This window comes from Hemiscyllium ocellatum, chromosome 14, assembly GCF_020745735.1.
Source record: "Hemiscyllium ocellatum isolate sHemOce1 chromosome 14, sHemOce1.pat.X.cur, whole genome shotgun sequence".
NCBI classification, from domain to species: Eukaryota; Metazoa; Chordata; class Chondrichthyes; order Orectolobiformes; family Hemiscylliidae; genus Hemiscyllium; species Hemiscyllium ocellatum.
The window spans coordinates 29819754-29838993 of NC_083414.1; the positions used below are offsets into that span (position 1 = coordinate 29819754).

At 39.3% G+C, this 19240-nt stretch overlaps 1 protein-coding gene across 1 annotated transcript in view; it reads right to left on the reverse strand.

Annotated features, from left to right (window-relative positions):
* The window catches only part of phf2 (PHD finger protein 2), a 153382-nt gene that overhangs the window by 18489 nt on the left and 115653 nt on the right, over window positions 1-19240 (reverse strand). Inside the window, exons 15-19 of the mRNA XM_060835559.1 lie at window positions 13353-13543; window positions 12054-12127; window positions 11349-11506; window positions 11109-11159; window positions 9350-9624 (exon numbers count right to left, since the gene is read on the reverse strand). Of these exons, the coding sequence (XP_060691542.1) occupies window positions 9350-9624; window positions 11109-11159; window positions 11349-11506; window positions 12054-12127; window positions 13353-13543 (749 nt within the window). The remainder of the gene's footprint in view (window positions 1-9349; window positions 9625-11108; window positions 11160-11348; window positions 11507-12053; window positions 12128-13352; window positions 13544-19240) is intronic.

Sequence of the window (19240 nt, forward strand, 5' to 3'; positions counted from 1 at the left end):
ACACCATTCCAGAGACAAAGTAGCAAATGTTACCCCACTCTAAGAAAAAAGAAAGAGGGATAATGGAGAATTACAGATGTGTTAATCTGACATCACTAGCAGGAGAAACATTGCAATCTAATACAGATGATGGACATTCAGACAACGACTGTAAAATTAGACAGTGGTAATAATAGGGAAGTCATGTTTGACAAACTTGGAGATTTTTAAGAATGTCACTTCTACCAAAAAGAGAACCAGCGGATGTGGATTCTTCTGAAGGCTTTCGATAAGATCAAACACAGTAGGTTAGTTTAAAAAAAATTAAACTGGATTGAGAAAGATATACCAGTCTGAAGTGAGAATTAGATAACAGGCAGAAGGTAAGTAAGAATGAACAGTTCATTTCCAGGATGGCAGACTGCTGGTAGTGGGGTACCACAAGGGTCAGTTAAAAGTGTAAAATTGCTTCCAATTTATAATGACTTGTATGTAGGGATCAATTGCAACATTTTCAAGTTTGCTGATAACACCAAACTGAACGGGAATACAAGTTGTGATGAAAATATGAGAAGGCTCAAGGGAACTTGGAGAGTCTCACTGATTTTTTTTTACTTCATTGATGGATGGGAAACATTTATTGCCCATCCTTAGTTGTCCTTGAGAAGGTAATGGTGAGCTGCCTTCTTGAACCACTGCAGTTCATTTTCTGAAGTTAGATTCAGAATGTTGATTGAGTTCCAGGACTTTTAAGCAGCAACAATGAAGGATTGGGACTAGAAGATGGCAAACAGAATGTAATGTGCACAATAGAAATGTGGACCTTATTCAAGGAACAGCTACTGAGTGTCCTTGATAAGTAAGTAGCAGTTAGGCAGGGATGAAGTTGTCGAGCACAGGAGCCAGGGTTTAACTAAGGATGTGGAATCTCTTGTCAAGAGGAAGAAGGATGAGATGTAAAAGCTCAGTTAGGGTGATTGAGAGTTACAAGGTAGCCAAGAAAGACCTAAAGAGAGAGCTAAGACAAGCAAGATGGGGATGTGAGAAGCTATTGATGGATAGGATCAGGGAAAACCCTAAAGCTTTCTACAGGTATATAAAGGATAAAAGAATGACTACAGTAAGATTAGGGCCAATCAACAACTATAATGGGAAGTTATGCGTGGAGTCAGATGAGATATGGGAAATGGTAAATGAATATTTTTTGTTGGTATTCACACTGGAAAAAGACTGTTGTCGATGAGAATACTGAGAAACAGGCCATGAGACGAGATGGGATTTAGGTTCACAGAAGGAGATGTTAGAAATTCTGGCAAGTGTAAAAAAACAGATAAGTCCCCCAGGCCAGATGGAATTTATCCTAGGATTCTCTGGGAACCCAGAGACGAGATTACTGAACCTTTGGCTTTGATCTTTATGTCATCATGGTTTACAGGAATAGCACCAGAAGGCTGGAGGATGACAAATGTTGTTCCCTTGTTCAAGAAGGGGAGTAGAGACAACCCTGGTAATTATAGACCAGTAAGCCTTACTTCGGTTGTTGGTAAAGTGTTGGAAAAGGTTATAAGAGATAGGATTTATATCCCTCTCGATAGGAATAAGTTGATTAGGGATAGTCAGCAGAGTTTTGTGAAGGTTAAATCGTGCCTCACAAATCTTATTGAGTTCTTTCAGAAGGTGACCAAACAGGTGGATGAGGGTAAAGCCATTGATGTGGTGTATATGGATTTCAGTAAGGGGTTTAATAAGGTTCCCTATGGTAGTCTACTGCACAAAATACAGAGCCATGGGATCGAGGGTGATTTAGCATTTTGGATCAGAAATTGGCTAGTTGAAAGGAGACGAAGGGTGATGATTGATGGGAAATGTTCATCCTGGAGTTCAGTTACTAGTGGTGTACAGCAACGATCTATTTTGGGTCCACTGCTGTTTGTCATTTTTATAAATGACCCAGATAAGGACATAGAATGATGGGTTAGTAAATCTGAGGATAATACTCACAGGTTGGTACAGTTGTGGATAGTGCTGAAGATGTTGTAAGTTACAGAGGGACATAGATAAGCTGCAGAGCTGGGCTGAGAGATGGCAAATGGAGTTTAATGCAGAAAATTGTGAGGTCATTCACTTTGGAAGGAGTAATAGGAATGCAGAGTAGTGGGCGAATGGCAAGATTCTTGGTAGTGTAGTTGAACAGAGAGATCTCGAATTCCATATACATAGATCCCTCAAAATTATCACTCAGGGTGATAGGGCTGTTAAGAAGGCATATGGTGTGTTAGCTTTTATTAGTTTCAGAACCAGGAGGTCATGCTGCAGCTATACAAAACTCTAGTGTGGCTGCACTTGGAGTTTTGCATGCAGTTCTGGTCATCGCATTATAGGAAGGATGTGCAATCTTTGGAAAGGGTTCAGAGGAGATTTACTAGGATGTTACCTGGTATGAAGGGAAAGTCTTACGAGGAAAGGCTGAAGGACTTGAGGCTGTTTTCGTTAGAGAGAAGAAGGTTGAGAGGTGACTTAATTGAAACATACAAGAGAACCAGAGGTTTAGATCAGGTAGACAGTGACAGCCTTTATCGTAGGATGGTAATGGTTTGCACGAGGGGGCATAGCTTCAAAGAGGGATATAGGACAGATGTCAGAGAGTAGTATGGGTGTGGAACCCACTGCCTGCAACAGATGTAGACTCACCAACTTTACAGACATTAAAGTGGTCATTGGATAGGCATACTGATGAGAATAGTGTAGGTTAGATGGGCTTTGGATTGGTTTCTCAGAGTGGTGCAACATCGAGGGTCAAAGGGTGTGTAATATGCTATAATGTTCTATATTCTGTAATGTGAAGTTATTCACTTTAGGGGAAAAATTGAATGGCGGATTTCTTTTTCCTCACAGGGTGAGAAGTTGGGAAGTGTGGGTGCTGAAGGGACCTTGGTGTCCTTGCTGACGAGTCGCTAGAAGTGAGTATGAAGAATCAGCAAGCAATAAGGAAGGCAAATGGTATGTTTGCCTTCATCACAATGGGTTGTGAATACAAGAGTAAAGACATCTTGCTGCACTTGTATAGCATAGCAAGGTGCCATCTGTAATACAGTGTACAGTTTTGGACCCTATCTCAAACTTAGGAGTTATTTACCATAGAGATAGTGCAAAGAAGGTTCATTAGAGTAATCTCTGAGATGGCAGGATTGTCTAACGAGAGGAGACTGGGTTTGATTTCTGTAGCTTTCTGAAGAGTGATCTCATCGGGAGTTTAAAAAATTGCATAACAGGTGGATATAGATGTTTCCCCTAACTATGAGTCTAAAACCAGGATCAGTTGTATATCATTTACAAGTGAGATGAGGAGGAATTTTTATTGATGAGTACATCTGGGTCCCTTTGTCAATCTACAAATTCTAACCTCTTACCATTTAGAAAATACTCTGCACATCTGTTCCTTCTACCAAAATAGATAACTGCACGATTACAAGTCTTCTGCCATAATCTTGCCCACTTGCTAAGTCTGTCCAAATCCTCTTAAAGCGACTTTGCATCTTCCTCACAGCACACATTCCATCTGTTTGTGTCATCTGCAAATGTAACAATATTACATTTCGCCCCCTATCCAAATCATTGATATATCCTAAATGCCTTAATTTGCTAACTAACCTCCTGTGGGAGAACTTATCAAAAGTCTCTAAAAATCCAAGTCTACTACATTCACCAAATGTCACATCAATTCTTTTAGTATCATCTTCAAATTCTCCAACAGGCTTGTCAAACACAATCTCACATCCACAAATCCATGCGATGCCTAATCAGATCATTATTATGTAAATGTACATTTATCATATCCTTTCATAAATTCTAGCATATTTCCTAGTACTGATGTAAGATTAATCGACTGCAATTCCCTATTTTCTCTCTACACTCACCTCCCATTTTTTAAATAGTGGGGGCACATTTATTACCTCTGTCAATATTTTGGGATGTAGAAAACAGGTTCCTCCAATCTCACTAATACTAATTTCCTTCAATTCAATATCATCTCGAGTCCCTAAAGTTTCTAACACTGGGAGACTTCTTGTACCTTCCTCAGGGAAAATAAGTATAATGTAATCATTTAGATTCTCCACCATCTCTCTCTCTCTCTCTCTATTTCCCATAAATTTTCCTGACTTATTCTCCAGTTGATCAAATTGATCTTAGCCATACATTTCTTTTTTATACCTATAGAAGCTTTTACAGTCCTTTTTAATTTTTCTTGCCAGTTTATGAATACAATTTTCCAATCCTTTTAACTATTACGAGCATCTTCGTTGGTCTATTCTTTTAAATATGTATAATCCTGAACATCCTTTGTTAGCAAATTGAATATGTTTGGGCTTTCAAGTCTTGAAGAAATGTAGCTTACTATAACCTATGATTATCAACTATCAATTAACTATGGACTGGCAAACTTTAAAAAACTATTTTCCTAATACACTTCAACCTATTTGCCGAAATACCTCCATAATTTCCTTACTGTAAAATTAACATCCTGATTTCAGAATGAACTACCTCACTTTCAAACGTAGTGTAAAATTCTATCACAAAGGCAAATCATTGCAGGACATAAGCACTTAACAGTAAGGTCCTGGGAGGTGTTGCTAAACAAAGAGACCTTGGAGGGTCAATTAATAGTTCCTTGAAAGTGGAGTTGCAGGTAGATGGGATAGTGAAGGTGGTATTTGGTATGCTTACTTTTGTTGATCAGCACATTGAGTCTAGGGGTCGGAAGGTCATGTGCGGTTGAACAGGACATTGGCTAAACAACTTTTGGAATACTGCATGCAATTCTGTTATAGGAAGGACATTGTGAAACTTGAAAGGGTTCAGAAAACATTTACAAGGATGTTGCCAGGGTTGGAGGGTCTGAGCTATAGGGAGTGACTGAGGTGCCAGATGAAGTGGTAGAGGCTGGAACAATTGCAACATTTAAAATGCATTTGGATGGGTATATGATTAGGATGGGTTTGGAGGGATATGGCCTGGTGCTGGGCAGGTCGGACTAGATTGGGTTGGGATATCTGGTCGGCATGCACAGATTGGACCGAAGGGTCTGTTTCCATGCTGTACATCTCTATGACTCTATGCTGGGGCTATTTTCCCTGGAGCATCGAAGGCTGAGGGATCACCTTATAGAGGTTTACAAAAATCATGAGGGGCATGGATAGGGTGAATAGTCAAGGTCTTTTCCACAGAGGTGGGGGTTTCCAAAACTAGAGGGCACAGGCTTATGGTTAGAGGAGAAGGATTTAAAAGGATCCTAAGGGCAACTTTTTCACAGAGGGTGATGCGGGTATGGAACAAGTTGCCAGATGAAGTGGTGGAGAGTGGTACAATTACCACATTCAAAAGACATCTGGATTGCTACAAGAATAGATAGGATTTAGAGGGATATGGGACTAGATTAATTTAGAATATCTGGTCAGCATAGACGAGTTGGACCAAAGGGTCAGTTTCCAAGTTGACAGCTTTATGACTTTATTGTCACTCATCTGTAACCATGTGTTATTAATTAACCCTTTTATTTTATATAATATTTGATCTAAAGCTCCCTGTCCGCTAGTCAATTCCTCAACATGCTGTCCTCAAATCATTCTGAACACACTCTAGAATGCCATGCACTACAGCCTTTGAAGTCATTAGGTTTACCCCATCTATATGTATATTGAAGTCTATCCCCCATTATAAAAGGGTGGTGACCTTTGGAATTTTCTGCTTAAAACAACAATGGAAACTCAATCATTGAATATGGTCAATACAGACATCAACAGACCTTTGGAGATTAACAATATCAAGTTATGTGAAGGGAGTGTAAAAAGGGGTCCTGAGATAGATGATCGGTCATTATCTAATTGAATGTCAGAGCAGGCTCAATAGGCTGAATGGTCTTGTTTCACTGTTCCTACAAATTAACCTCTTGTGGATGCTGTTACAATTCTATAAATGTCTGTAAGTGTCTCAAGTTGTAAAGACCTACAGAATGAAGTATGTAAAGTGACAAAGATGAATGATTCCAGTGCACAACTCATGAATCTATGAACAGCTTTCTATAATGAAAGCCATGTTGTCACAATCATTATGGTAGCAAACTAAGGGAATACTGAAACAACATTTCTGCTGACTGAAGTGCTCTGGAGTAATCTGTAGTACTTGAGAAAGCAGGCACTAAGAATGGCAGTCTGCTACATGCTGCACCATACCGCTATCAGGAGAAGATGTGAGCAGAAGAAGGAAATGGTTCCAGGTGCCTGAAGTTTGAATCCTGGTAGTGACCTTGATATCCATCTACTCCCACTGCATTATGAGATGGTTTGCCTCTCCTACTGTCTCCACTCTAATACAAGCATCCAAAAACTGTAAACTCCATGACCTCCCTGCTGTGTCATTCCTTACTTTTTCCCAGATCAGATTTACCTCCTGCCTGACTGCTTTCACCTCGTCTTTAACTACAGGTTAGTTTTAAGAGGTACAGCCATGCAAGAGGTAGCCTGCTGCTGCACCTACCCAATAAACAGTATAGTTATCATTGAGTGAATGCAGAAATTATTCAAATATGCAGGAAGCAGCAATTTGCTGTGTTGACTGCATTGAAATCAACAGGCATGGGTTAATTGAGTACTACTTGATCTCTTATACTACTTCACCTCTTGCTCCTAGAGAGCAGTGCACTAAATTAATTCAGCAGGCTCATTACTGAAGTGCCTTCAGGCTATCAGCCTTCTACATGATCACGGCTAGTACAGCACAAATTGGCCAGTACTTCAGACAGACCTTGGTGTCAAGTCTCGTAGAGAAGAACCACTCAAGTTGAATTTAATATTTTATATAAACTCATAACATTGCGCAAAATAATCATTTCAAAGTTTTCCACAATTCCTAAAATATGGCATGTAATAACATAATTCAATATTGTATCATAATCACTAAACTTAGATGTAAGTTTTTAGTTAACCATTGTTTAACTTCCCTAATTCATAACATTTATAATCATAGTATATTACTTCTCTAAGTAGGCACTAAAGTCTTGTTGTGAATTAGGCATTGTCCCTATAACCCTTCATTTCACTACATTGAGTACAAGTCTAATTTAATACATGAAATCTGGAAAATATTTGACCCTAGTTAGTCCCTAGTTGAAGAATCTTAAGTACATGATTATGCTCACAAATATAATAACTAGTGTCTCATTAATACTTTTATGAATTTAAAGAAATTCATAGCAATATTACCAAGATATTTTGAATGATATTATGTTTAGATGACTAATAAATGTAATCTAGTTAATTAATCAATTAATCAATAAATTCTGAACTAAATTCATAGTTTTGCAGAGCATGTTGAAACTTCGTTTTCCAGTTATTCAGATTTTATACAGAACAAGTTACGACCAAACATAACAGAAGTACTTGTAACTCTTTCATTAATATATACTAATCAGCACTAATCATCTATCCAATTTTAAAATGTATATATATCCTAGCAGGACACGTATTCCTTTGAAATCTAAAGCCAGTTTAGGATAATAATCAGTACCATTACTATTCTGAAGGTTAAGGTTACAGTGTCAGAAATACTTTTGGTATGAGGAAGGGTACAAAAACACGCTTAATAATAATGTTGATCATTATGTGAGACATATGGATATAATTAAGTGACATTATTTTGTTTATGCAATTATGTGATTGAATAATTGATACCCATTTGGAAAACTTTTAACTTTTCAAGATGACTTCAAATAAACTATATGTTACTGTGTACTTTAATTGAGATTTTACTTGGGCTGTTCAAAAGCTAAGTTTGCTTTTAATATTCTATGATTTGCATTTGGAAAATAAAATAAAAGATGATCAAAATAACATGGCATATAGACATTAAAATGATGAGCATATTAAAACATAAAGTACATTTCATTTTAACAAAATTTGTTTACATTTAAATATTCACATCCAGAGGAAACCAGAATACTTTCAGGTTTTTTCTTTAGAAAATGCTGATGTACCACCTAAGTTTCCGAACTGTGGCCAGAAATATTCCAGGAGACACTTTTGGAAATTACATCATGTAAGCTTGTAATGTGGTGGGAGCATGTTTTAGGTTTTAGTTAGTGATATAAACAGATAAATCAATATAAATACTTCTTCTACTATTGTTGATGCATAATAATGTGGAAGGAGAGGCAGAGTTTACTGGAAACATCAGGGAAAAGAAAATCTCAAGTCAAGCCATGTGTAATACTGTTAAGCCTTTTCAGAAGTCTTAACTGTGCTGTGAACCCTTTCAGTGTATCTACAGTTGCAAGCTTGCAATTGACACAGGCAGCAAATGCAATTTGGAATGTGTAACATTCAAATGGAACTGGAATCAGAAAAAGGGGAAATAAAGCTTGGTAACTCAATCAGTGGCACAGCTTTGCTATGACTGGGACTGAGAAAAGTTGGGTTTGTTGGTATTTCCAGGACATCAGAAGTGGTGGAGACAGCTCCGTTGAACAAACAAGCATCAGCTGAGGGAGTAACAAGGTACATTGGACAAAGTAGCGAGAGGCACTTCAGAAGATAAACCCCCCTGGTCAGGAGGAGGCCAGGGGGAACAGAGAAGGCTTAAAATGTGATGAAAGAGCTACCCAAGATATTCAATGTAGTGGACAGAGGTTAGCTTCTACATATTGCAGAGTTCCAAAGACATAGGAGAATGTACCTATGCAGGCTGTTGAACTCTGGGCTACATTAACTCTGCCAATATCCCAAGAAAGCATTGGAAAATCTTGATGTTGACCGTGAATGCTTATAATGCCATATGGAACTGATCAGCACTCTCCCTGCAATATGTCCTCAGCAAATGGAAGGGTTAAATCAAATTCATTCAGTACCAAAATCACTCCTGGATCAATTGTGTGTTTTAAACTTGAAAATGGCATTTTGGTATTTACAATGACATCAGATAAAGTCTGGACCCATTAGGTTACTTAGGCATCAACTATCCAACCATATATTAAAAATCCAGCACATTGTACCAGTGTACTTACTATAACCATTGAAAATAATATTCAGGTGTTGACATTTGTCAAGTAGTTTATCACTAAAATTCAAGACTCTGCTGCTCCTAATTTAGTTGATCAGCAGTTCTCAATGAATAACTGCTAAACAAAGAACTAAACAAATTTATGAACACTGAAAGATTGTTATATCAGGGATATTTAATATTTTCTTTGTGTCAAAGTTGGTTAATCTCAGTCAAAGACAAAGATAACTTTGAACAACAGCTAATAGTCAGCATTTTCTCTATTCTTTACTTCATTATTATATCAGTTGTGTCAGTGCTATTTAGCAAATTCACTTACCATATTCAGAATCTTTGAAACATGCTCCTAGGCTGTCCTGGTCTTCATAATCATTAATGTCAATAGTGGTCTGTGTAGTGCTTTTGACTAACTGCTTCCCTGTGTGCTTATTAATGTTGCTACCAGTTTTCTTTGATCCTTGAACTATGGATGAGCTATTTTTAATTTGGTTGCTGGTCCATGAAGTTTGTAAGCAGGAGTCTGAGGACTGAAGATTAGCCATGGACAACATGCCCTGGATGGCCTCTTGTGTGCTGGGTGAGGCTGGCGGTTGGCTAAAATAGAAAGAAAAGTGACTCTGTAATAAAAGTCAGCTGAAGAGTAAACTATCAAACATAGATACCATATTAGCAGCTTTGTTTCTGTAATCAGATTCAGCTAGGACTTTGTGCAAAATAGTGGAAAATTACATATGGTGTAGCAGTGGCCAGAGAACCAAAAAACTATTGCATTCAACATCAAGCCAAATCGAATTATAACCTTATTCTAATAGGGGGCTATGAAAAATCTTTCCTTCAGAGAGCTCTTATGTTTTTATGTACAAATATTTTATTTTGCTCTTTAATGTTTTACTCACACCTGTCCACACTATAAAAGGTAAATAGCTGGACTGAGTTAGCCTTTAATTTTCAATGCATCACTGTGGGATGGCCCTTTATTCAGTTTACTGTCTCACAGTTGCTTAAAAAGGCATCCAAATCTGGGGGCTCTGATTTCCTAATTCAACACTTTCAAATCCCTGGAGTTCTTAATTCAACCTCATTATATTTATCCATATGTATTTACATATATTATGGGAACAAGAAAAAATTGAAAGTTAGAAATTTATTATTGATTTCTATGGTTCAAAACATACTACTTTGTAAATCAAATTTTAAGTTAAACTATGCAGTATCTTGTCAGTCTATAATATTGTAAATTAAGTTTATATGCTACTTTTTCTAGCAATAAAAAATTTAAAATTAGAAAATTGCATATTTTGAAATTTTCTATACACATGGCCAAACCAATTTTCAAATGCAGTTAAATATGTACCTATATATCTAACTTTACTTTGAATCCATTTGCTTATTTATAACCTCAAATGATGCAATAGGACTATCAAAATTTAAATCCTAAGCAATTTCAAATTAGGGGAAGGAAGTGCCTTGCCAAACAAATAAGTGAAAAGAGGTTACATAAGTAGAAGAAAGATAAAAATGATAAACCAATCAGACAAATGTAAGGATCAAGCACACCACTTGAAAAGTCAAAGGAAGTTGATTTAATAAATAATTTTAATTTGAGCTATTTTCAGGGTTACCAATAAAAATGGGAATGTGGGGCTCAGCATGACTGCTCATTCAAAGACTCACACAGACACACTGCCATGTGGAGTCCTTATGTTTGCAAGCTTCTATTATACTATGAATACTTGCAGTAATTTAGTCGAAAATAGTGAGAAATTAAATATATATTTTTAAACAAAGCTCCTATGTGCATCTATTATCAAAGCACAGATAATTTATAAAACAAAGCAGAGCTAAAATAGTGAAATTTCCCTGTCTTTGCTTTTAAAAGTTGAACTGAACCTTGCAAATATTTTAAAAAGTGAGTAACCGAATACCTAAGAAATGAACCAAACATCCCTGCTTCATCCCTCACAAGCTTATATCCACTAATGTTTTCAACTTTTATAGTAATATGCACTTTACTATCTGAATTATTTTCTATTTATCTACAATTACCACATTTAGGTCCATCAAAATATCATTCGTACCTGAAATCAGTGATGTCACAGTTGGTGACTTTTGCTACTTTAATGACTTTGCTGCAAAAAACATTTGAAAAGATATTGTCAGATAAAATTTTTAGATTAAACAAATGAAAACATTAAGTTGATGATGAAGCCTGTAACAAACAGATTTGCATTTTTTAGAAAGTTCCCATTAAAATTACTGGTCAAATGTAGCATCATTTCTAAATTCCATGTCTTGATCTTTGGAGTTATGACTCATACCTGTTTCCACTGTATTCAAGACCGCCAACCTGTTTGCTGGCCTGTAGCAGATCCAGTATCCCAGCAGAACTACTGGTTTCAGTCTTTTTGTCAGCACTAGGATCTGGCTTTGCCTCAGTATCAATATGAAGTGAATCTTCATCAGATGAATTGTCATCCTGCATGTGAACACAAAAATGAAATTATTAAAATAAAAATTAATTGCAAGTGATTGATGCACAACAGAATATAGGACAAGAAATTAAAAACTGTTATGTCTTAATCATCCAAGATAATTATTAATTAATCTTTTAGTGCAATCACTTTAGATCTTAATTCTGCAACAGCGTTGCAAGTTTCCCAAGTTAGATGGCAGTGTTCCAGATCACCTGACTCTCAATGTATTTAACACTGCTGTGACTAAAACACTATAGCTGAGAAAATTGCCTGTAATATTGGGGGGTGGCACATCCTTCCAATGCAATCAGGACATTTTGTGACATATATTGTTGCAAATACAGACTACAGCAATTAAAGAAAATGACTCACCATCACCTTCTCATGAGTAGTTAGGGATGGCCAAAGTAATGCCCACATCGCATGAATGAATAATTTTTTTTAAATTCTGTTCAGCTAACAGTAACAGCAAAACCACTGTCAGTATTATGAGCCGCAGCATTTTTAAAATTAATTCTAAAAGTAATTGTTGAATAAATGTAAACGTACCTGATTAGAACTGTGTTGAACCACAGGTTCCCTCATTTCAGTTTGTCCCACACTCTCTTTGGTCTTTGATAAAACTAAGAAATATAAAAGATAGTTAATGGACTATATAAAGGAGTATTAACAGATAAGTTAAATATTGAGAGGTCACTTCTGTTCTCATGAATTGCATACAACCACAAATTTCAATCTTCTTCAAAGTCACACTCAGGCTAAAACAGTTTGCTTGGAAGCTGTGTTCTATATGACTGCAACCTCAGCTTCTGATCTCCTATCTTTTTCTAAACTATTCAGTTTAATAAGGATGCAGACTCCCCCACCCCCGTCCACCTTTTTTTAAAATGGGAATTTACTCAATTGTTATCAAATCATCCAAAGGGGTAGGTTTCACAATAAACACCATAATTTTGATTTCTACAATCAGTTCATTCACTCTCTCTTTGGGTGTGCTTGTGATTCTCGTGGCGGGGTGGGGTTACCTAGTTTCTTCAGGTTGGTGATGCAATTTCCAATCTTCACTTGTCACAATTCCACTTCTACAAAATTCCATTCATCTACCCATGCTCCAGCTTAATTACTAATTAAACCCTCATCCATCTTCAGGCTTGACTGTACCAATTCCCTGTTGGACAGCCTATGAACATCTGTGAACATCATTTTATCCAAAATCCTGCTGTCTGTACTCCATTCCATATCAAGGTTCTGCTCACTGCTGCCCTTACTGACCTAACTTGGCACCTTGTCTGCAACAGCACAAATTTAAAATTTTCATCTTTTAATCCATTCATGCACTCACTCTGCCCTAAAATCCTGCCTCTCGCGCTCTCCACTCCCCAACCCAACTCTCTGGTGTGACAGCCCTTTTCCCCATCTGACCCTATCCCCAAACTCTCAGTCTCATAAATGTAATCAGTTGCTCTATATTGCCAGTCTGTCCAGTTTGTTTTACAACGTCCTTTTCATCTGGTTTGAGATGGCAAAATGCTGTTTGTTCAAAACTTTTCAAAGAGTCATCAAGGAAGAAATTTATTCCAGACTTGGGAAATAACAGTAATCAAAATTAAAATACTGATTTACATTTTATGTGTTTCTTTAATTGTTTCACTGGAACTTAGCACTTCAGTGGCCTTCCTGAACTACTGCCATAGTGGGCAGGTAGATCCACAGTATTTTAGGGATGGAATACCTTGATTTTGACACAATGACAATGACAAAACATTGATATAGTTCCACGTCATGATGGGTGAACTTGCAAATATGTACAGTTATGAACAAATATAAAATTCTAAAAATTTTACTTACATGTTAAATTTCTTTTTGAAGCAGTCTTCTTTCTTCTTATAGGAAATTCATCAATCTGCAATTCACCATCATCTGAAACATACTCGTATTCATCTCTTACTGGTTTTGGCTTGTCTTCTTTAATATTTTGCAAACACCCGAACACATTATCAGACTTAACAGATTTGGTCTGAGTTTTCACTCCTTTACAACTGTTAAAGTATAATAGTTAGATAACAAAATAAAAACGTTTTCCATATGGTCAAGAACAACTGTAAAACTGTTCACCTTTCTGATATGGTGCAAACACAAATGATGCCTGCCTAGAAAGTATACAGTAATTAATACAAATCTATCATTAAGCTCACCAGAATGAATGTTGAAATCATTTTATCTTTCAGACTGTTTTGAGATCAGAAGTTGTTTAGCATGATTTAATGATTAATTGATTAATTACATGATTACAATGATTAATTACAGCAGTAATTAAAAGGATGTTTAGCTAATGTGCAGAAACAATGACTTCATTACCAACATTCCATTACAAATAGCAGATGGTCAGGACGGGGATTAAAATGTTTAAATGGCAAAATATCCCAAACAATTTGTTAATTTGCTATCTTTATGAAAGCTGGTTTCAGATCAACGAGTACGACAATAACTTATACAGCACTTTTTAATGTAACAAAATATTCCAAGATACTATTATATTACATTATAGGTATTTATAAAATAAAGCATGACACCAAGCCTCATAAGAGGATACTGTGCCAGATGCCTAACAGCATGGACAATGAAGTAGGCTTTAAAAAGTCCTTAAAGAAGGAATGTGAGACAAAGGGGGATAGGGATGGAATTTCGAAACTTTGGAGCTACAGGAAACTGAATACATGGTCACCATTGATGATTTTATTAGAGAATGGACAACAGGCCAGAATTAGTTGAATACACATCTTGGAATTGAAAAAGGTTACTGATATAGGGATAATCAAGCTGTGGAGGAATTTAAAAACTAGGATACAAACTTTAAAATCATGAGACTGTTTGACTAGGAGCCAATGAAGGTCAAAAAGTGCAGGGTGTGAGGGAAATAGGACTTGCTGAAATTCAAGACATAACAGCAGAGGTTTGAATGACTTCAAACTGAGGATAGAATATTGGGAAACCAGCCAGGAGAAGAAATTGAAATGGTTGTGTCTAGAGGTAACACAGGCGCAGACAATGTCCTGCCTTGAAGACAGAGAAACTTCATGCAAATATTTATAATCAGGCTCCCATAGTAAGTTTAGGAGCTAGGGGGCAGCACGGTGGCTCAGTTAGCATGCTGCCTCGCAGCACCAGGGACCCGGGTTCGATCCCAGCCTTTGGGCGATTGTCGGTGTGGAGTTTGCACATTCTCCCTGTATCTGTGTGAGTTTCCTCCAGGTGCTCCAGTTTCCTTCCACAGTCCAAAGATGTGCAGGTTAGGTGAATTGGCCATGCTAAATTGCCCATAGTGTTCAGGGATGTGTAGGTCAGGTGCACTAGTCAGGGGAAATGCAATGTAATAAGGTAGGGGAATGGGTCTGGGTGGAATGCTCTTTGGAGGGTTGGTGTGGACTTGTTGGGCCAAATGAACCATTTCCACACTGTAGGGATTCCATATAAAAAAAAGAGGGGGACATGCAAGTTTCCCAGTAAACAAACAGGGATAGAAGTTGGTGCGTTTTACAAAACTCTTTGTCAACCAGGTCAAGTCCATGAAGAAAGCCTGGAGAAGTCGATGTTTCAGGTATAACCCTTCTTCAGGACTGGGAGTGGATGTAGGGGGAGCTGCAGATAAAGGGAGTGGCAGAGGCAAGGTGGTGAAGTGGGGATAGGTGAAGATAGGCAGAAGGTACGACCTGGTTAGTCAATGAATCCGGCAGGGGACTGGGAGGAGTGGAAGGGAGGAGGAGGAGCTGGGAAGGGAGTTTGGGGTAAGGGAAAAGAGGTTATTTGAAATTGGAGAACTCAATGTTGAGTCCTCCAGACTGCAGGCTGCCAGATGGAAGAGGAGGTGTTGTTCCTCCAATTTGTGGTTTGGTTTGTTGTGGCAATGAAGGATGCCAAGGATGGTCATGACAGAAAGGGAGTGGAAAGGGGAATTAAAATGGGCAGTGACTGGGAGGTCTAGTGGGATGGGTGAGATGCTTGGCAAACCATTCCCTAAGTTTACATTTGGTCTCTCCAGTGTACAGAAGACCACACTGGGAGCACCTGATGCATTAAGCTAGGTTGAAAGCAAGGCAGGTGAACCTCTGTCTCACCTAGAAGAACTGTTTGGAGCCCTGAATGGAGGCGAGGGGGTGGTGTACTGACAGGTTTTGCATGTTTTCTGATTGTAGGGGAAGGTACCTGGGGGTTTGGTGGGTTTAGTGGGGACAGTGGCGCAAATCAAGGGTTGTTGAAGGGAACGGTCCTTGCGGAAGGCAGAACTGGGTGGGAAGAGGAAGATGTTCTTGGTGGTGGGGTCTAGTTCGAGCTAGCGGAAGTGTTTAAGAATGATGCATTGGATGTGGAGACTGGTGGGGTGGTAGGTAAGGACAAGGGAGGGGGTCTCTGTCTTTATTGTGCTGGGGGGGGGTTAGACCAGTGGAATGGGGCATGGAGATGGTGCAGTAGAGGCCTGTCTGGATGACAGAGGGAAAAAAAGCACATTGTTCAAAATAGATGGACATCTGGAATGTTTGGGAGTGGAATGTCTCCTCGTCTGAGCAGATGCAGCAGAGGAATTGGAAGAATAGGATAGAGTTCTTGCACAATACTGTGTAGGAGGAGGTGTAGTCCTGGTAGTTATGGGAGTCTGTGGGTTTGTAGTAAACATCCGTCTGGAGACTGTCATTGAAGATGGAAATGGAGAGGCCAAGAAAGGAGATGGAGATAGACCAAGTGAATTTGAGGGCGGGTGGAAGTTGTGGGTGAAGTCGATGAACTGTTCCAGTTCAGCCTGAGCTCAGGATGTCACACTGATGCAGTCATCAGAGTAATGACAGAAGAGTTTGGGCACAGTGCCTGTGTAGGTACTGAAGAAGGACTGTCTGACATAGCCAACAAAGAGGGAGGCATAGCTAGGGCTCATCCAAATGCACATCCAAATGCTACCCCCTGGATTTGAAGGAAATGGGAGGAGTTAAAGGAAAAGTTATTAAGGGTGAGGACCAGTTCAGCGAGATGGTGGAGGGTATTGGTGGAGGGGGACTGAATGGGTCTGTTGGAGAGGAGGGCCTGGATGCCATCCTTGTGGGATATGAATGTGCATGAAGACTACAAGTCCATAGTGAAGATAAAGTGCTGGGAGCCGGGGAACTGGAAGTTACTGAAGAGATGGAAGCTTGGTTGGTGTCATGGATATAGGTGGGAAGTGCCTGAACTAAGGGAGAGAGGATGGAGTCGAGGTAGGATGAGATGAGTTTGGTGGGGCAGGAGCATGTGAGATAATGGGGTGGATGTGCTTGTGAATCTTACATCAACCATGCCCTCTACCTCTTCACATCCAGGTCAATAAGAAAGGTCCTTGTTTCTCTTTGCACAGATGTCACTGGACATGTTGAGTATTTCTAGCACTTTCTGTCTTTATCTTCATGCGCCCACTAGATGGTCCCCCCAAACAATGACAGGCATCCATAAATATTGGCACCAATATTTCAATAATCAAGTGATCAATCAATGGTGAAAAATATAAATAATTGATGTAGATGTAAATAATAAAAGAAACAAAAATAGAAATTGTTGGATAGGCTTGGCAGGTCAGGTAGCATCAGTGGACAGAAATCAAAGTTAATGTCTTGGTTTCGTAGAATCCCTACAGTGTGGAAACAGGCCATTCGGCCCAACAAGTCCACTTTGACCCTCTGAAGAATAATCCACCCAGACCCATTCCCTGAACAGGTTTACCCCTAACTGATGTACCTAACCCACATATCCCTGAACAATATGGGCAATTTAGCATGGTCAAGTGACTATTCCTCAGAACTGATGGTAACTAGGACACTGTTGGTTTATGAGCAGAAGATGGGGGGGGGTGGAGTAGGTGGTAAGGAGCAAACGATAGCTGAGGATAGAGCACAAAGAGAGAGAAGAACAGTTGGGCAGACAAAGGAGTGGATAACGATCTGGCGAAGAGACTGAAGAGCTATTAATGGAGCTTGTTAGTGGCTAACAATTGATTGTGTGTAATAGCAGTCTGTGTGATGACATGTGAGACGTAGGAGTTGGGATAAGTACATGGGAGAGCTCAAGCACTGAAGCTATTGAGTATATACAGCTATTCTGTATTGAGTCCAGAAGGCTGCAGGATACCGAAGCAGAAATCGAGATGCTGTTCTTCCAGCTTGCGCTGAGCTTCGCTGGAGCACTGCAGCAAGCCTGAGAAATGTTGGCTAGGGAATAAGGTGGTGTGTTACCAAGTGGCAGGCAACTGGAAACTCGGTCTTTTTTTGCGGAGGGAATGTAGGTATTCTGCAAAGCGGTTTCTGGACGTGGATTCTGTTGGAATGTAGATAAAGACAAGGGGAACTCTCAGCCAGCTCCAATCCATCTCTCATATTTCGACCCTCCCCCTCTCTACCCTTCCATAACAGTGATGGAGGCTCTCTTGTCCTTACCTACCATCCCACCAGCATCCACATCCAGAGGATCATTAATCGCCATTTCCATCACCTCCAGCAAGATGTCACCAACTGACATATATTCCCCTCCCCTTACTTGTCAGTCTTCCACAGGAACCATTCCCTTCGGGACATCCTGTTCCACTCTTCCTTCACTTCTAACACCACCCGACAGCCTCACGGCACCTTCTGCTACAACCACAGACGGTGTAACACCTATCCGTTTACTTCCTCCTTCCTCAGTATCCAAGAGCTTTCACATTCCAGGTGAAGCAAAGTTTTACCTTCACATCATACAATATAGTCTGATGCATTTGCTGCTCACAATGTGGCCTCCTCTACATTCAGCGAAATAAAGCGTATACTGGGTGACCGCTTTGTAGACTACTTGCATTCTGTCTGCAACAAAGACCCTGAGCTGGAAGGTGCCTGCCACTTCTACACACCATGTTCCTTGGCCAAAGTTTCTGTCTCAGGCTTGCTGTTCTGCTCTAGGAAGTTCAGTGCAAGCTGGAAGAACAGCTTGGGGAGCCTGTAACCTTCTGGATCCAATATTGAGTTCATTGAACTCTCCCATGTCCTCATCCCAACCCCCACACACCAGGTCTTGTTATCACATAATACCAGTTCTGAGGAAGGGCCACTGGACCCGAAACGGTAACTCCGATTTCTCTTCATAGATGCTGCTAGACCTGCTCAGCTTTTCCAGCAATTTCTGTTTCTCGTTCAGATTTACAGCAGCTGTACCTCTTGCAGTTTTTCCTTGTTTTCACATAGAATCATAGAGATGTACAACACGGAAACAAACATTTCAGTCCAACACGTTCAGGCCGACCAGAAATCCTAACCTAATCTAGTCCCATTTGCTAGCACTTAGCCCATATCCCTCTAAACCCTTCCTATTCATGTACCCATCCAGATGTCTTTTAAATGTTGTAATTGTACTAGCCTCCACCACTTCCTCTGGCAACTCACTCAATAGACACATCACCCTTTGTGTGAAAAAGTTGCCCCCGGGTCTCTTTTATATTTTTCCTCTCTCACTCTAAACCTATGCCCTCTAATTCTAGACTTTGCCACCCCAGGGAAAAGATCTTGTCTATTTACCCTATTCATGCCCCTTGTGATTTTATAAACCTCTATAAGGTCACCTCTCAGCCTCCGATGCTGCAGGGAAAACAGCTCCTGTAGCTCAAATCATTCAACCCTGGCAACATCCTCGTAAATCTTTTCTGAACCATTTCAAGTTTCACAACATCCTTCCCACAAGAGGGAGACCAG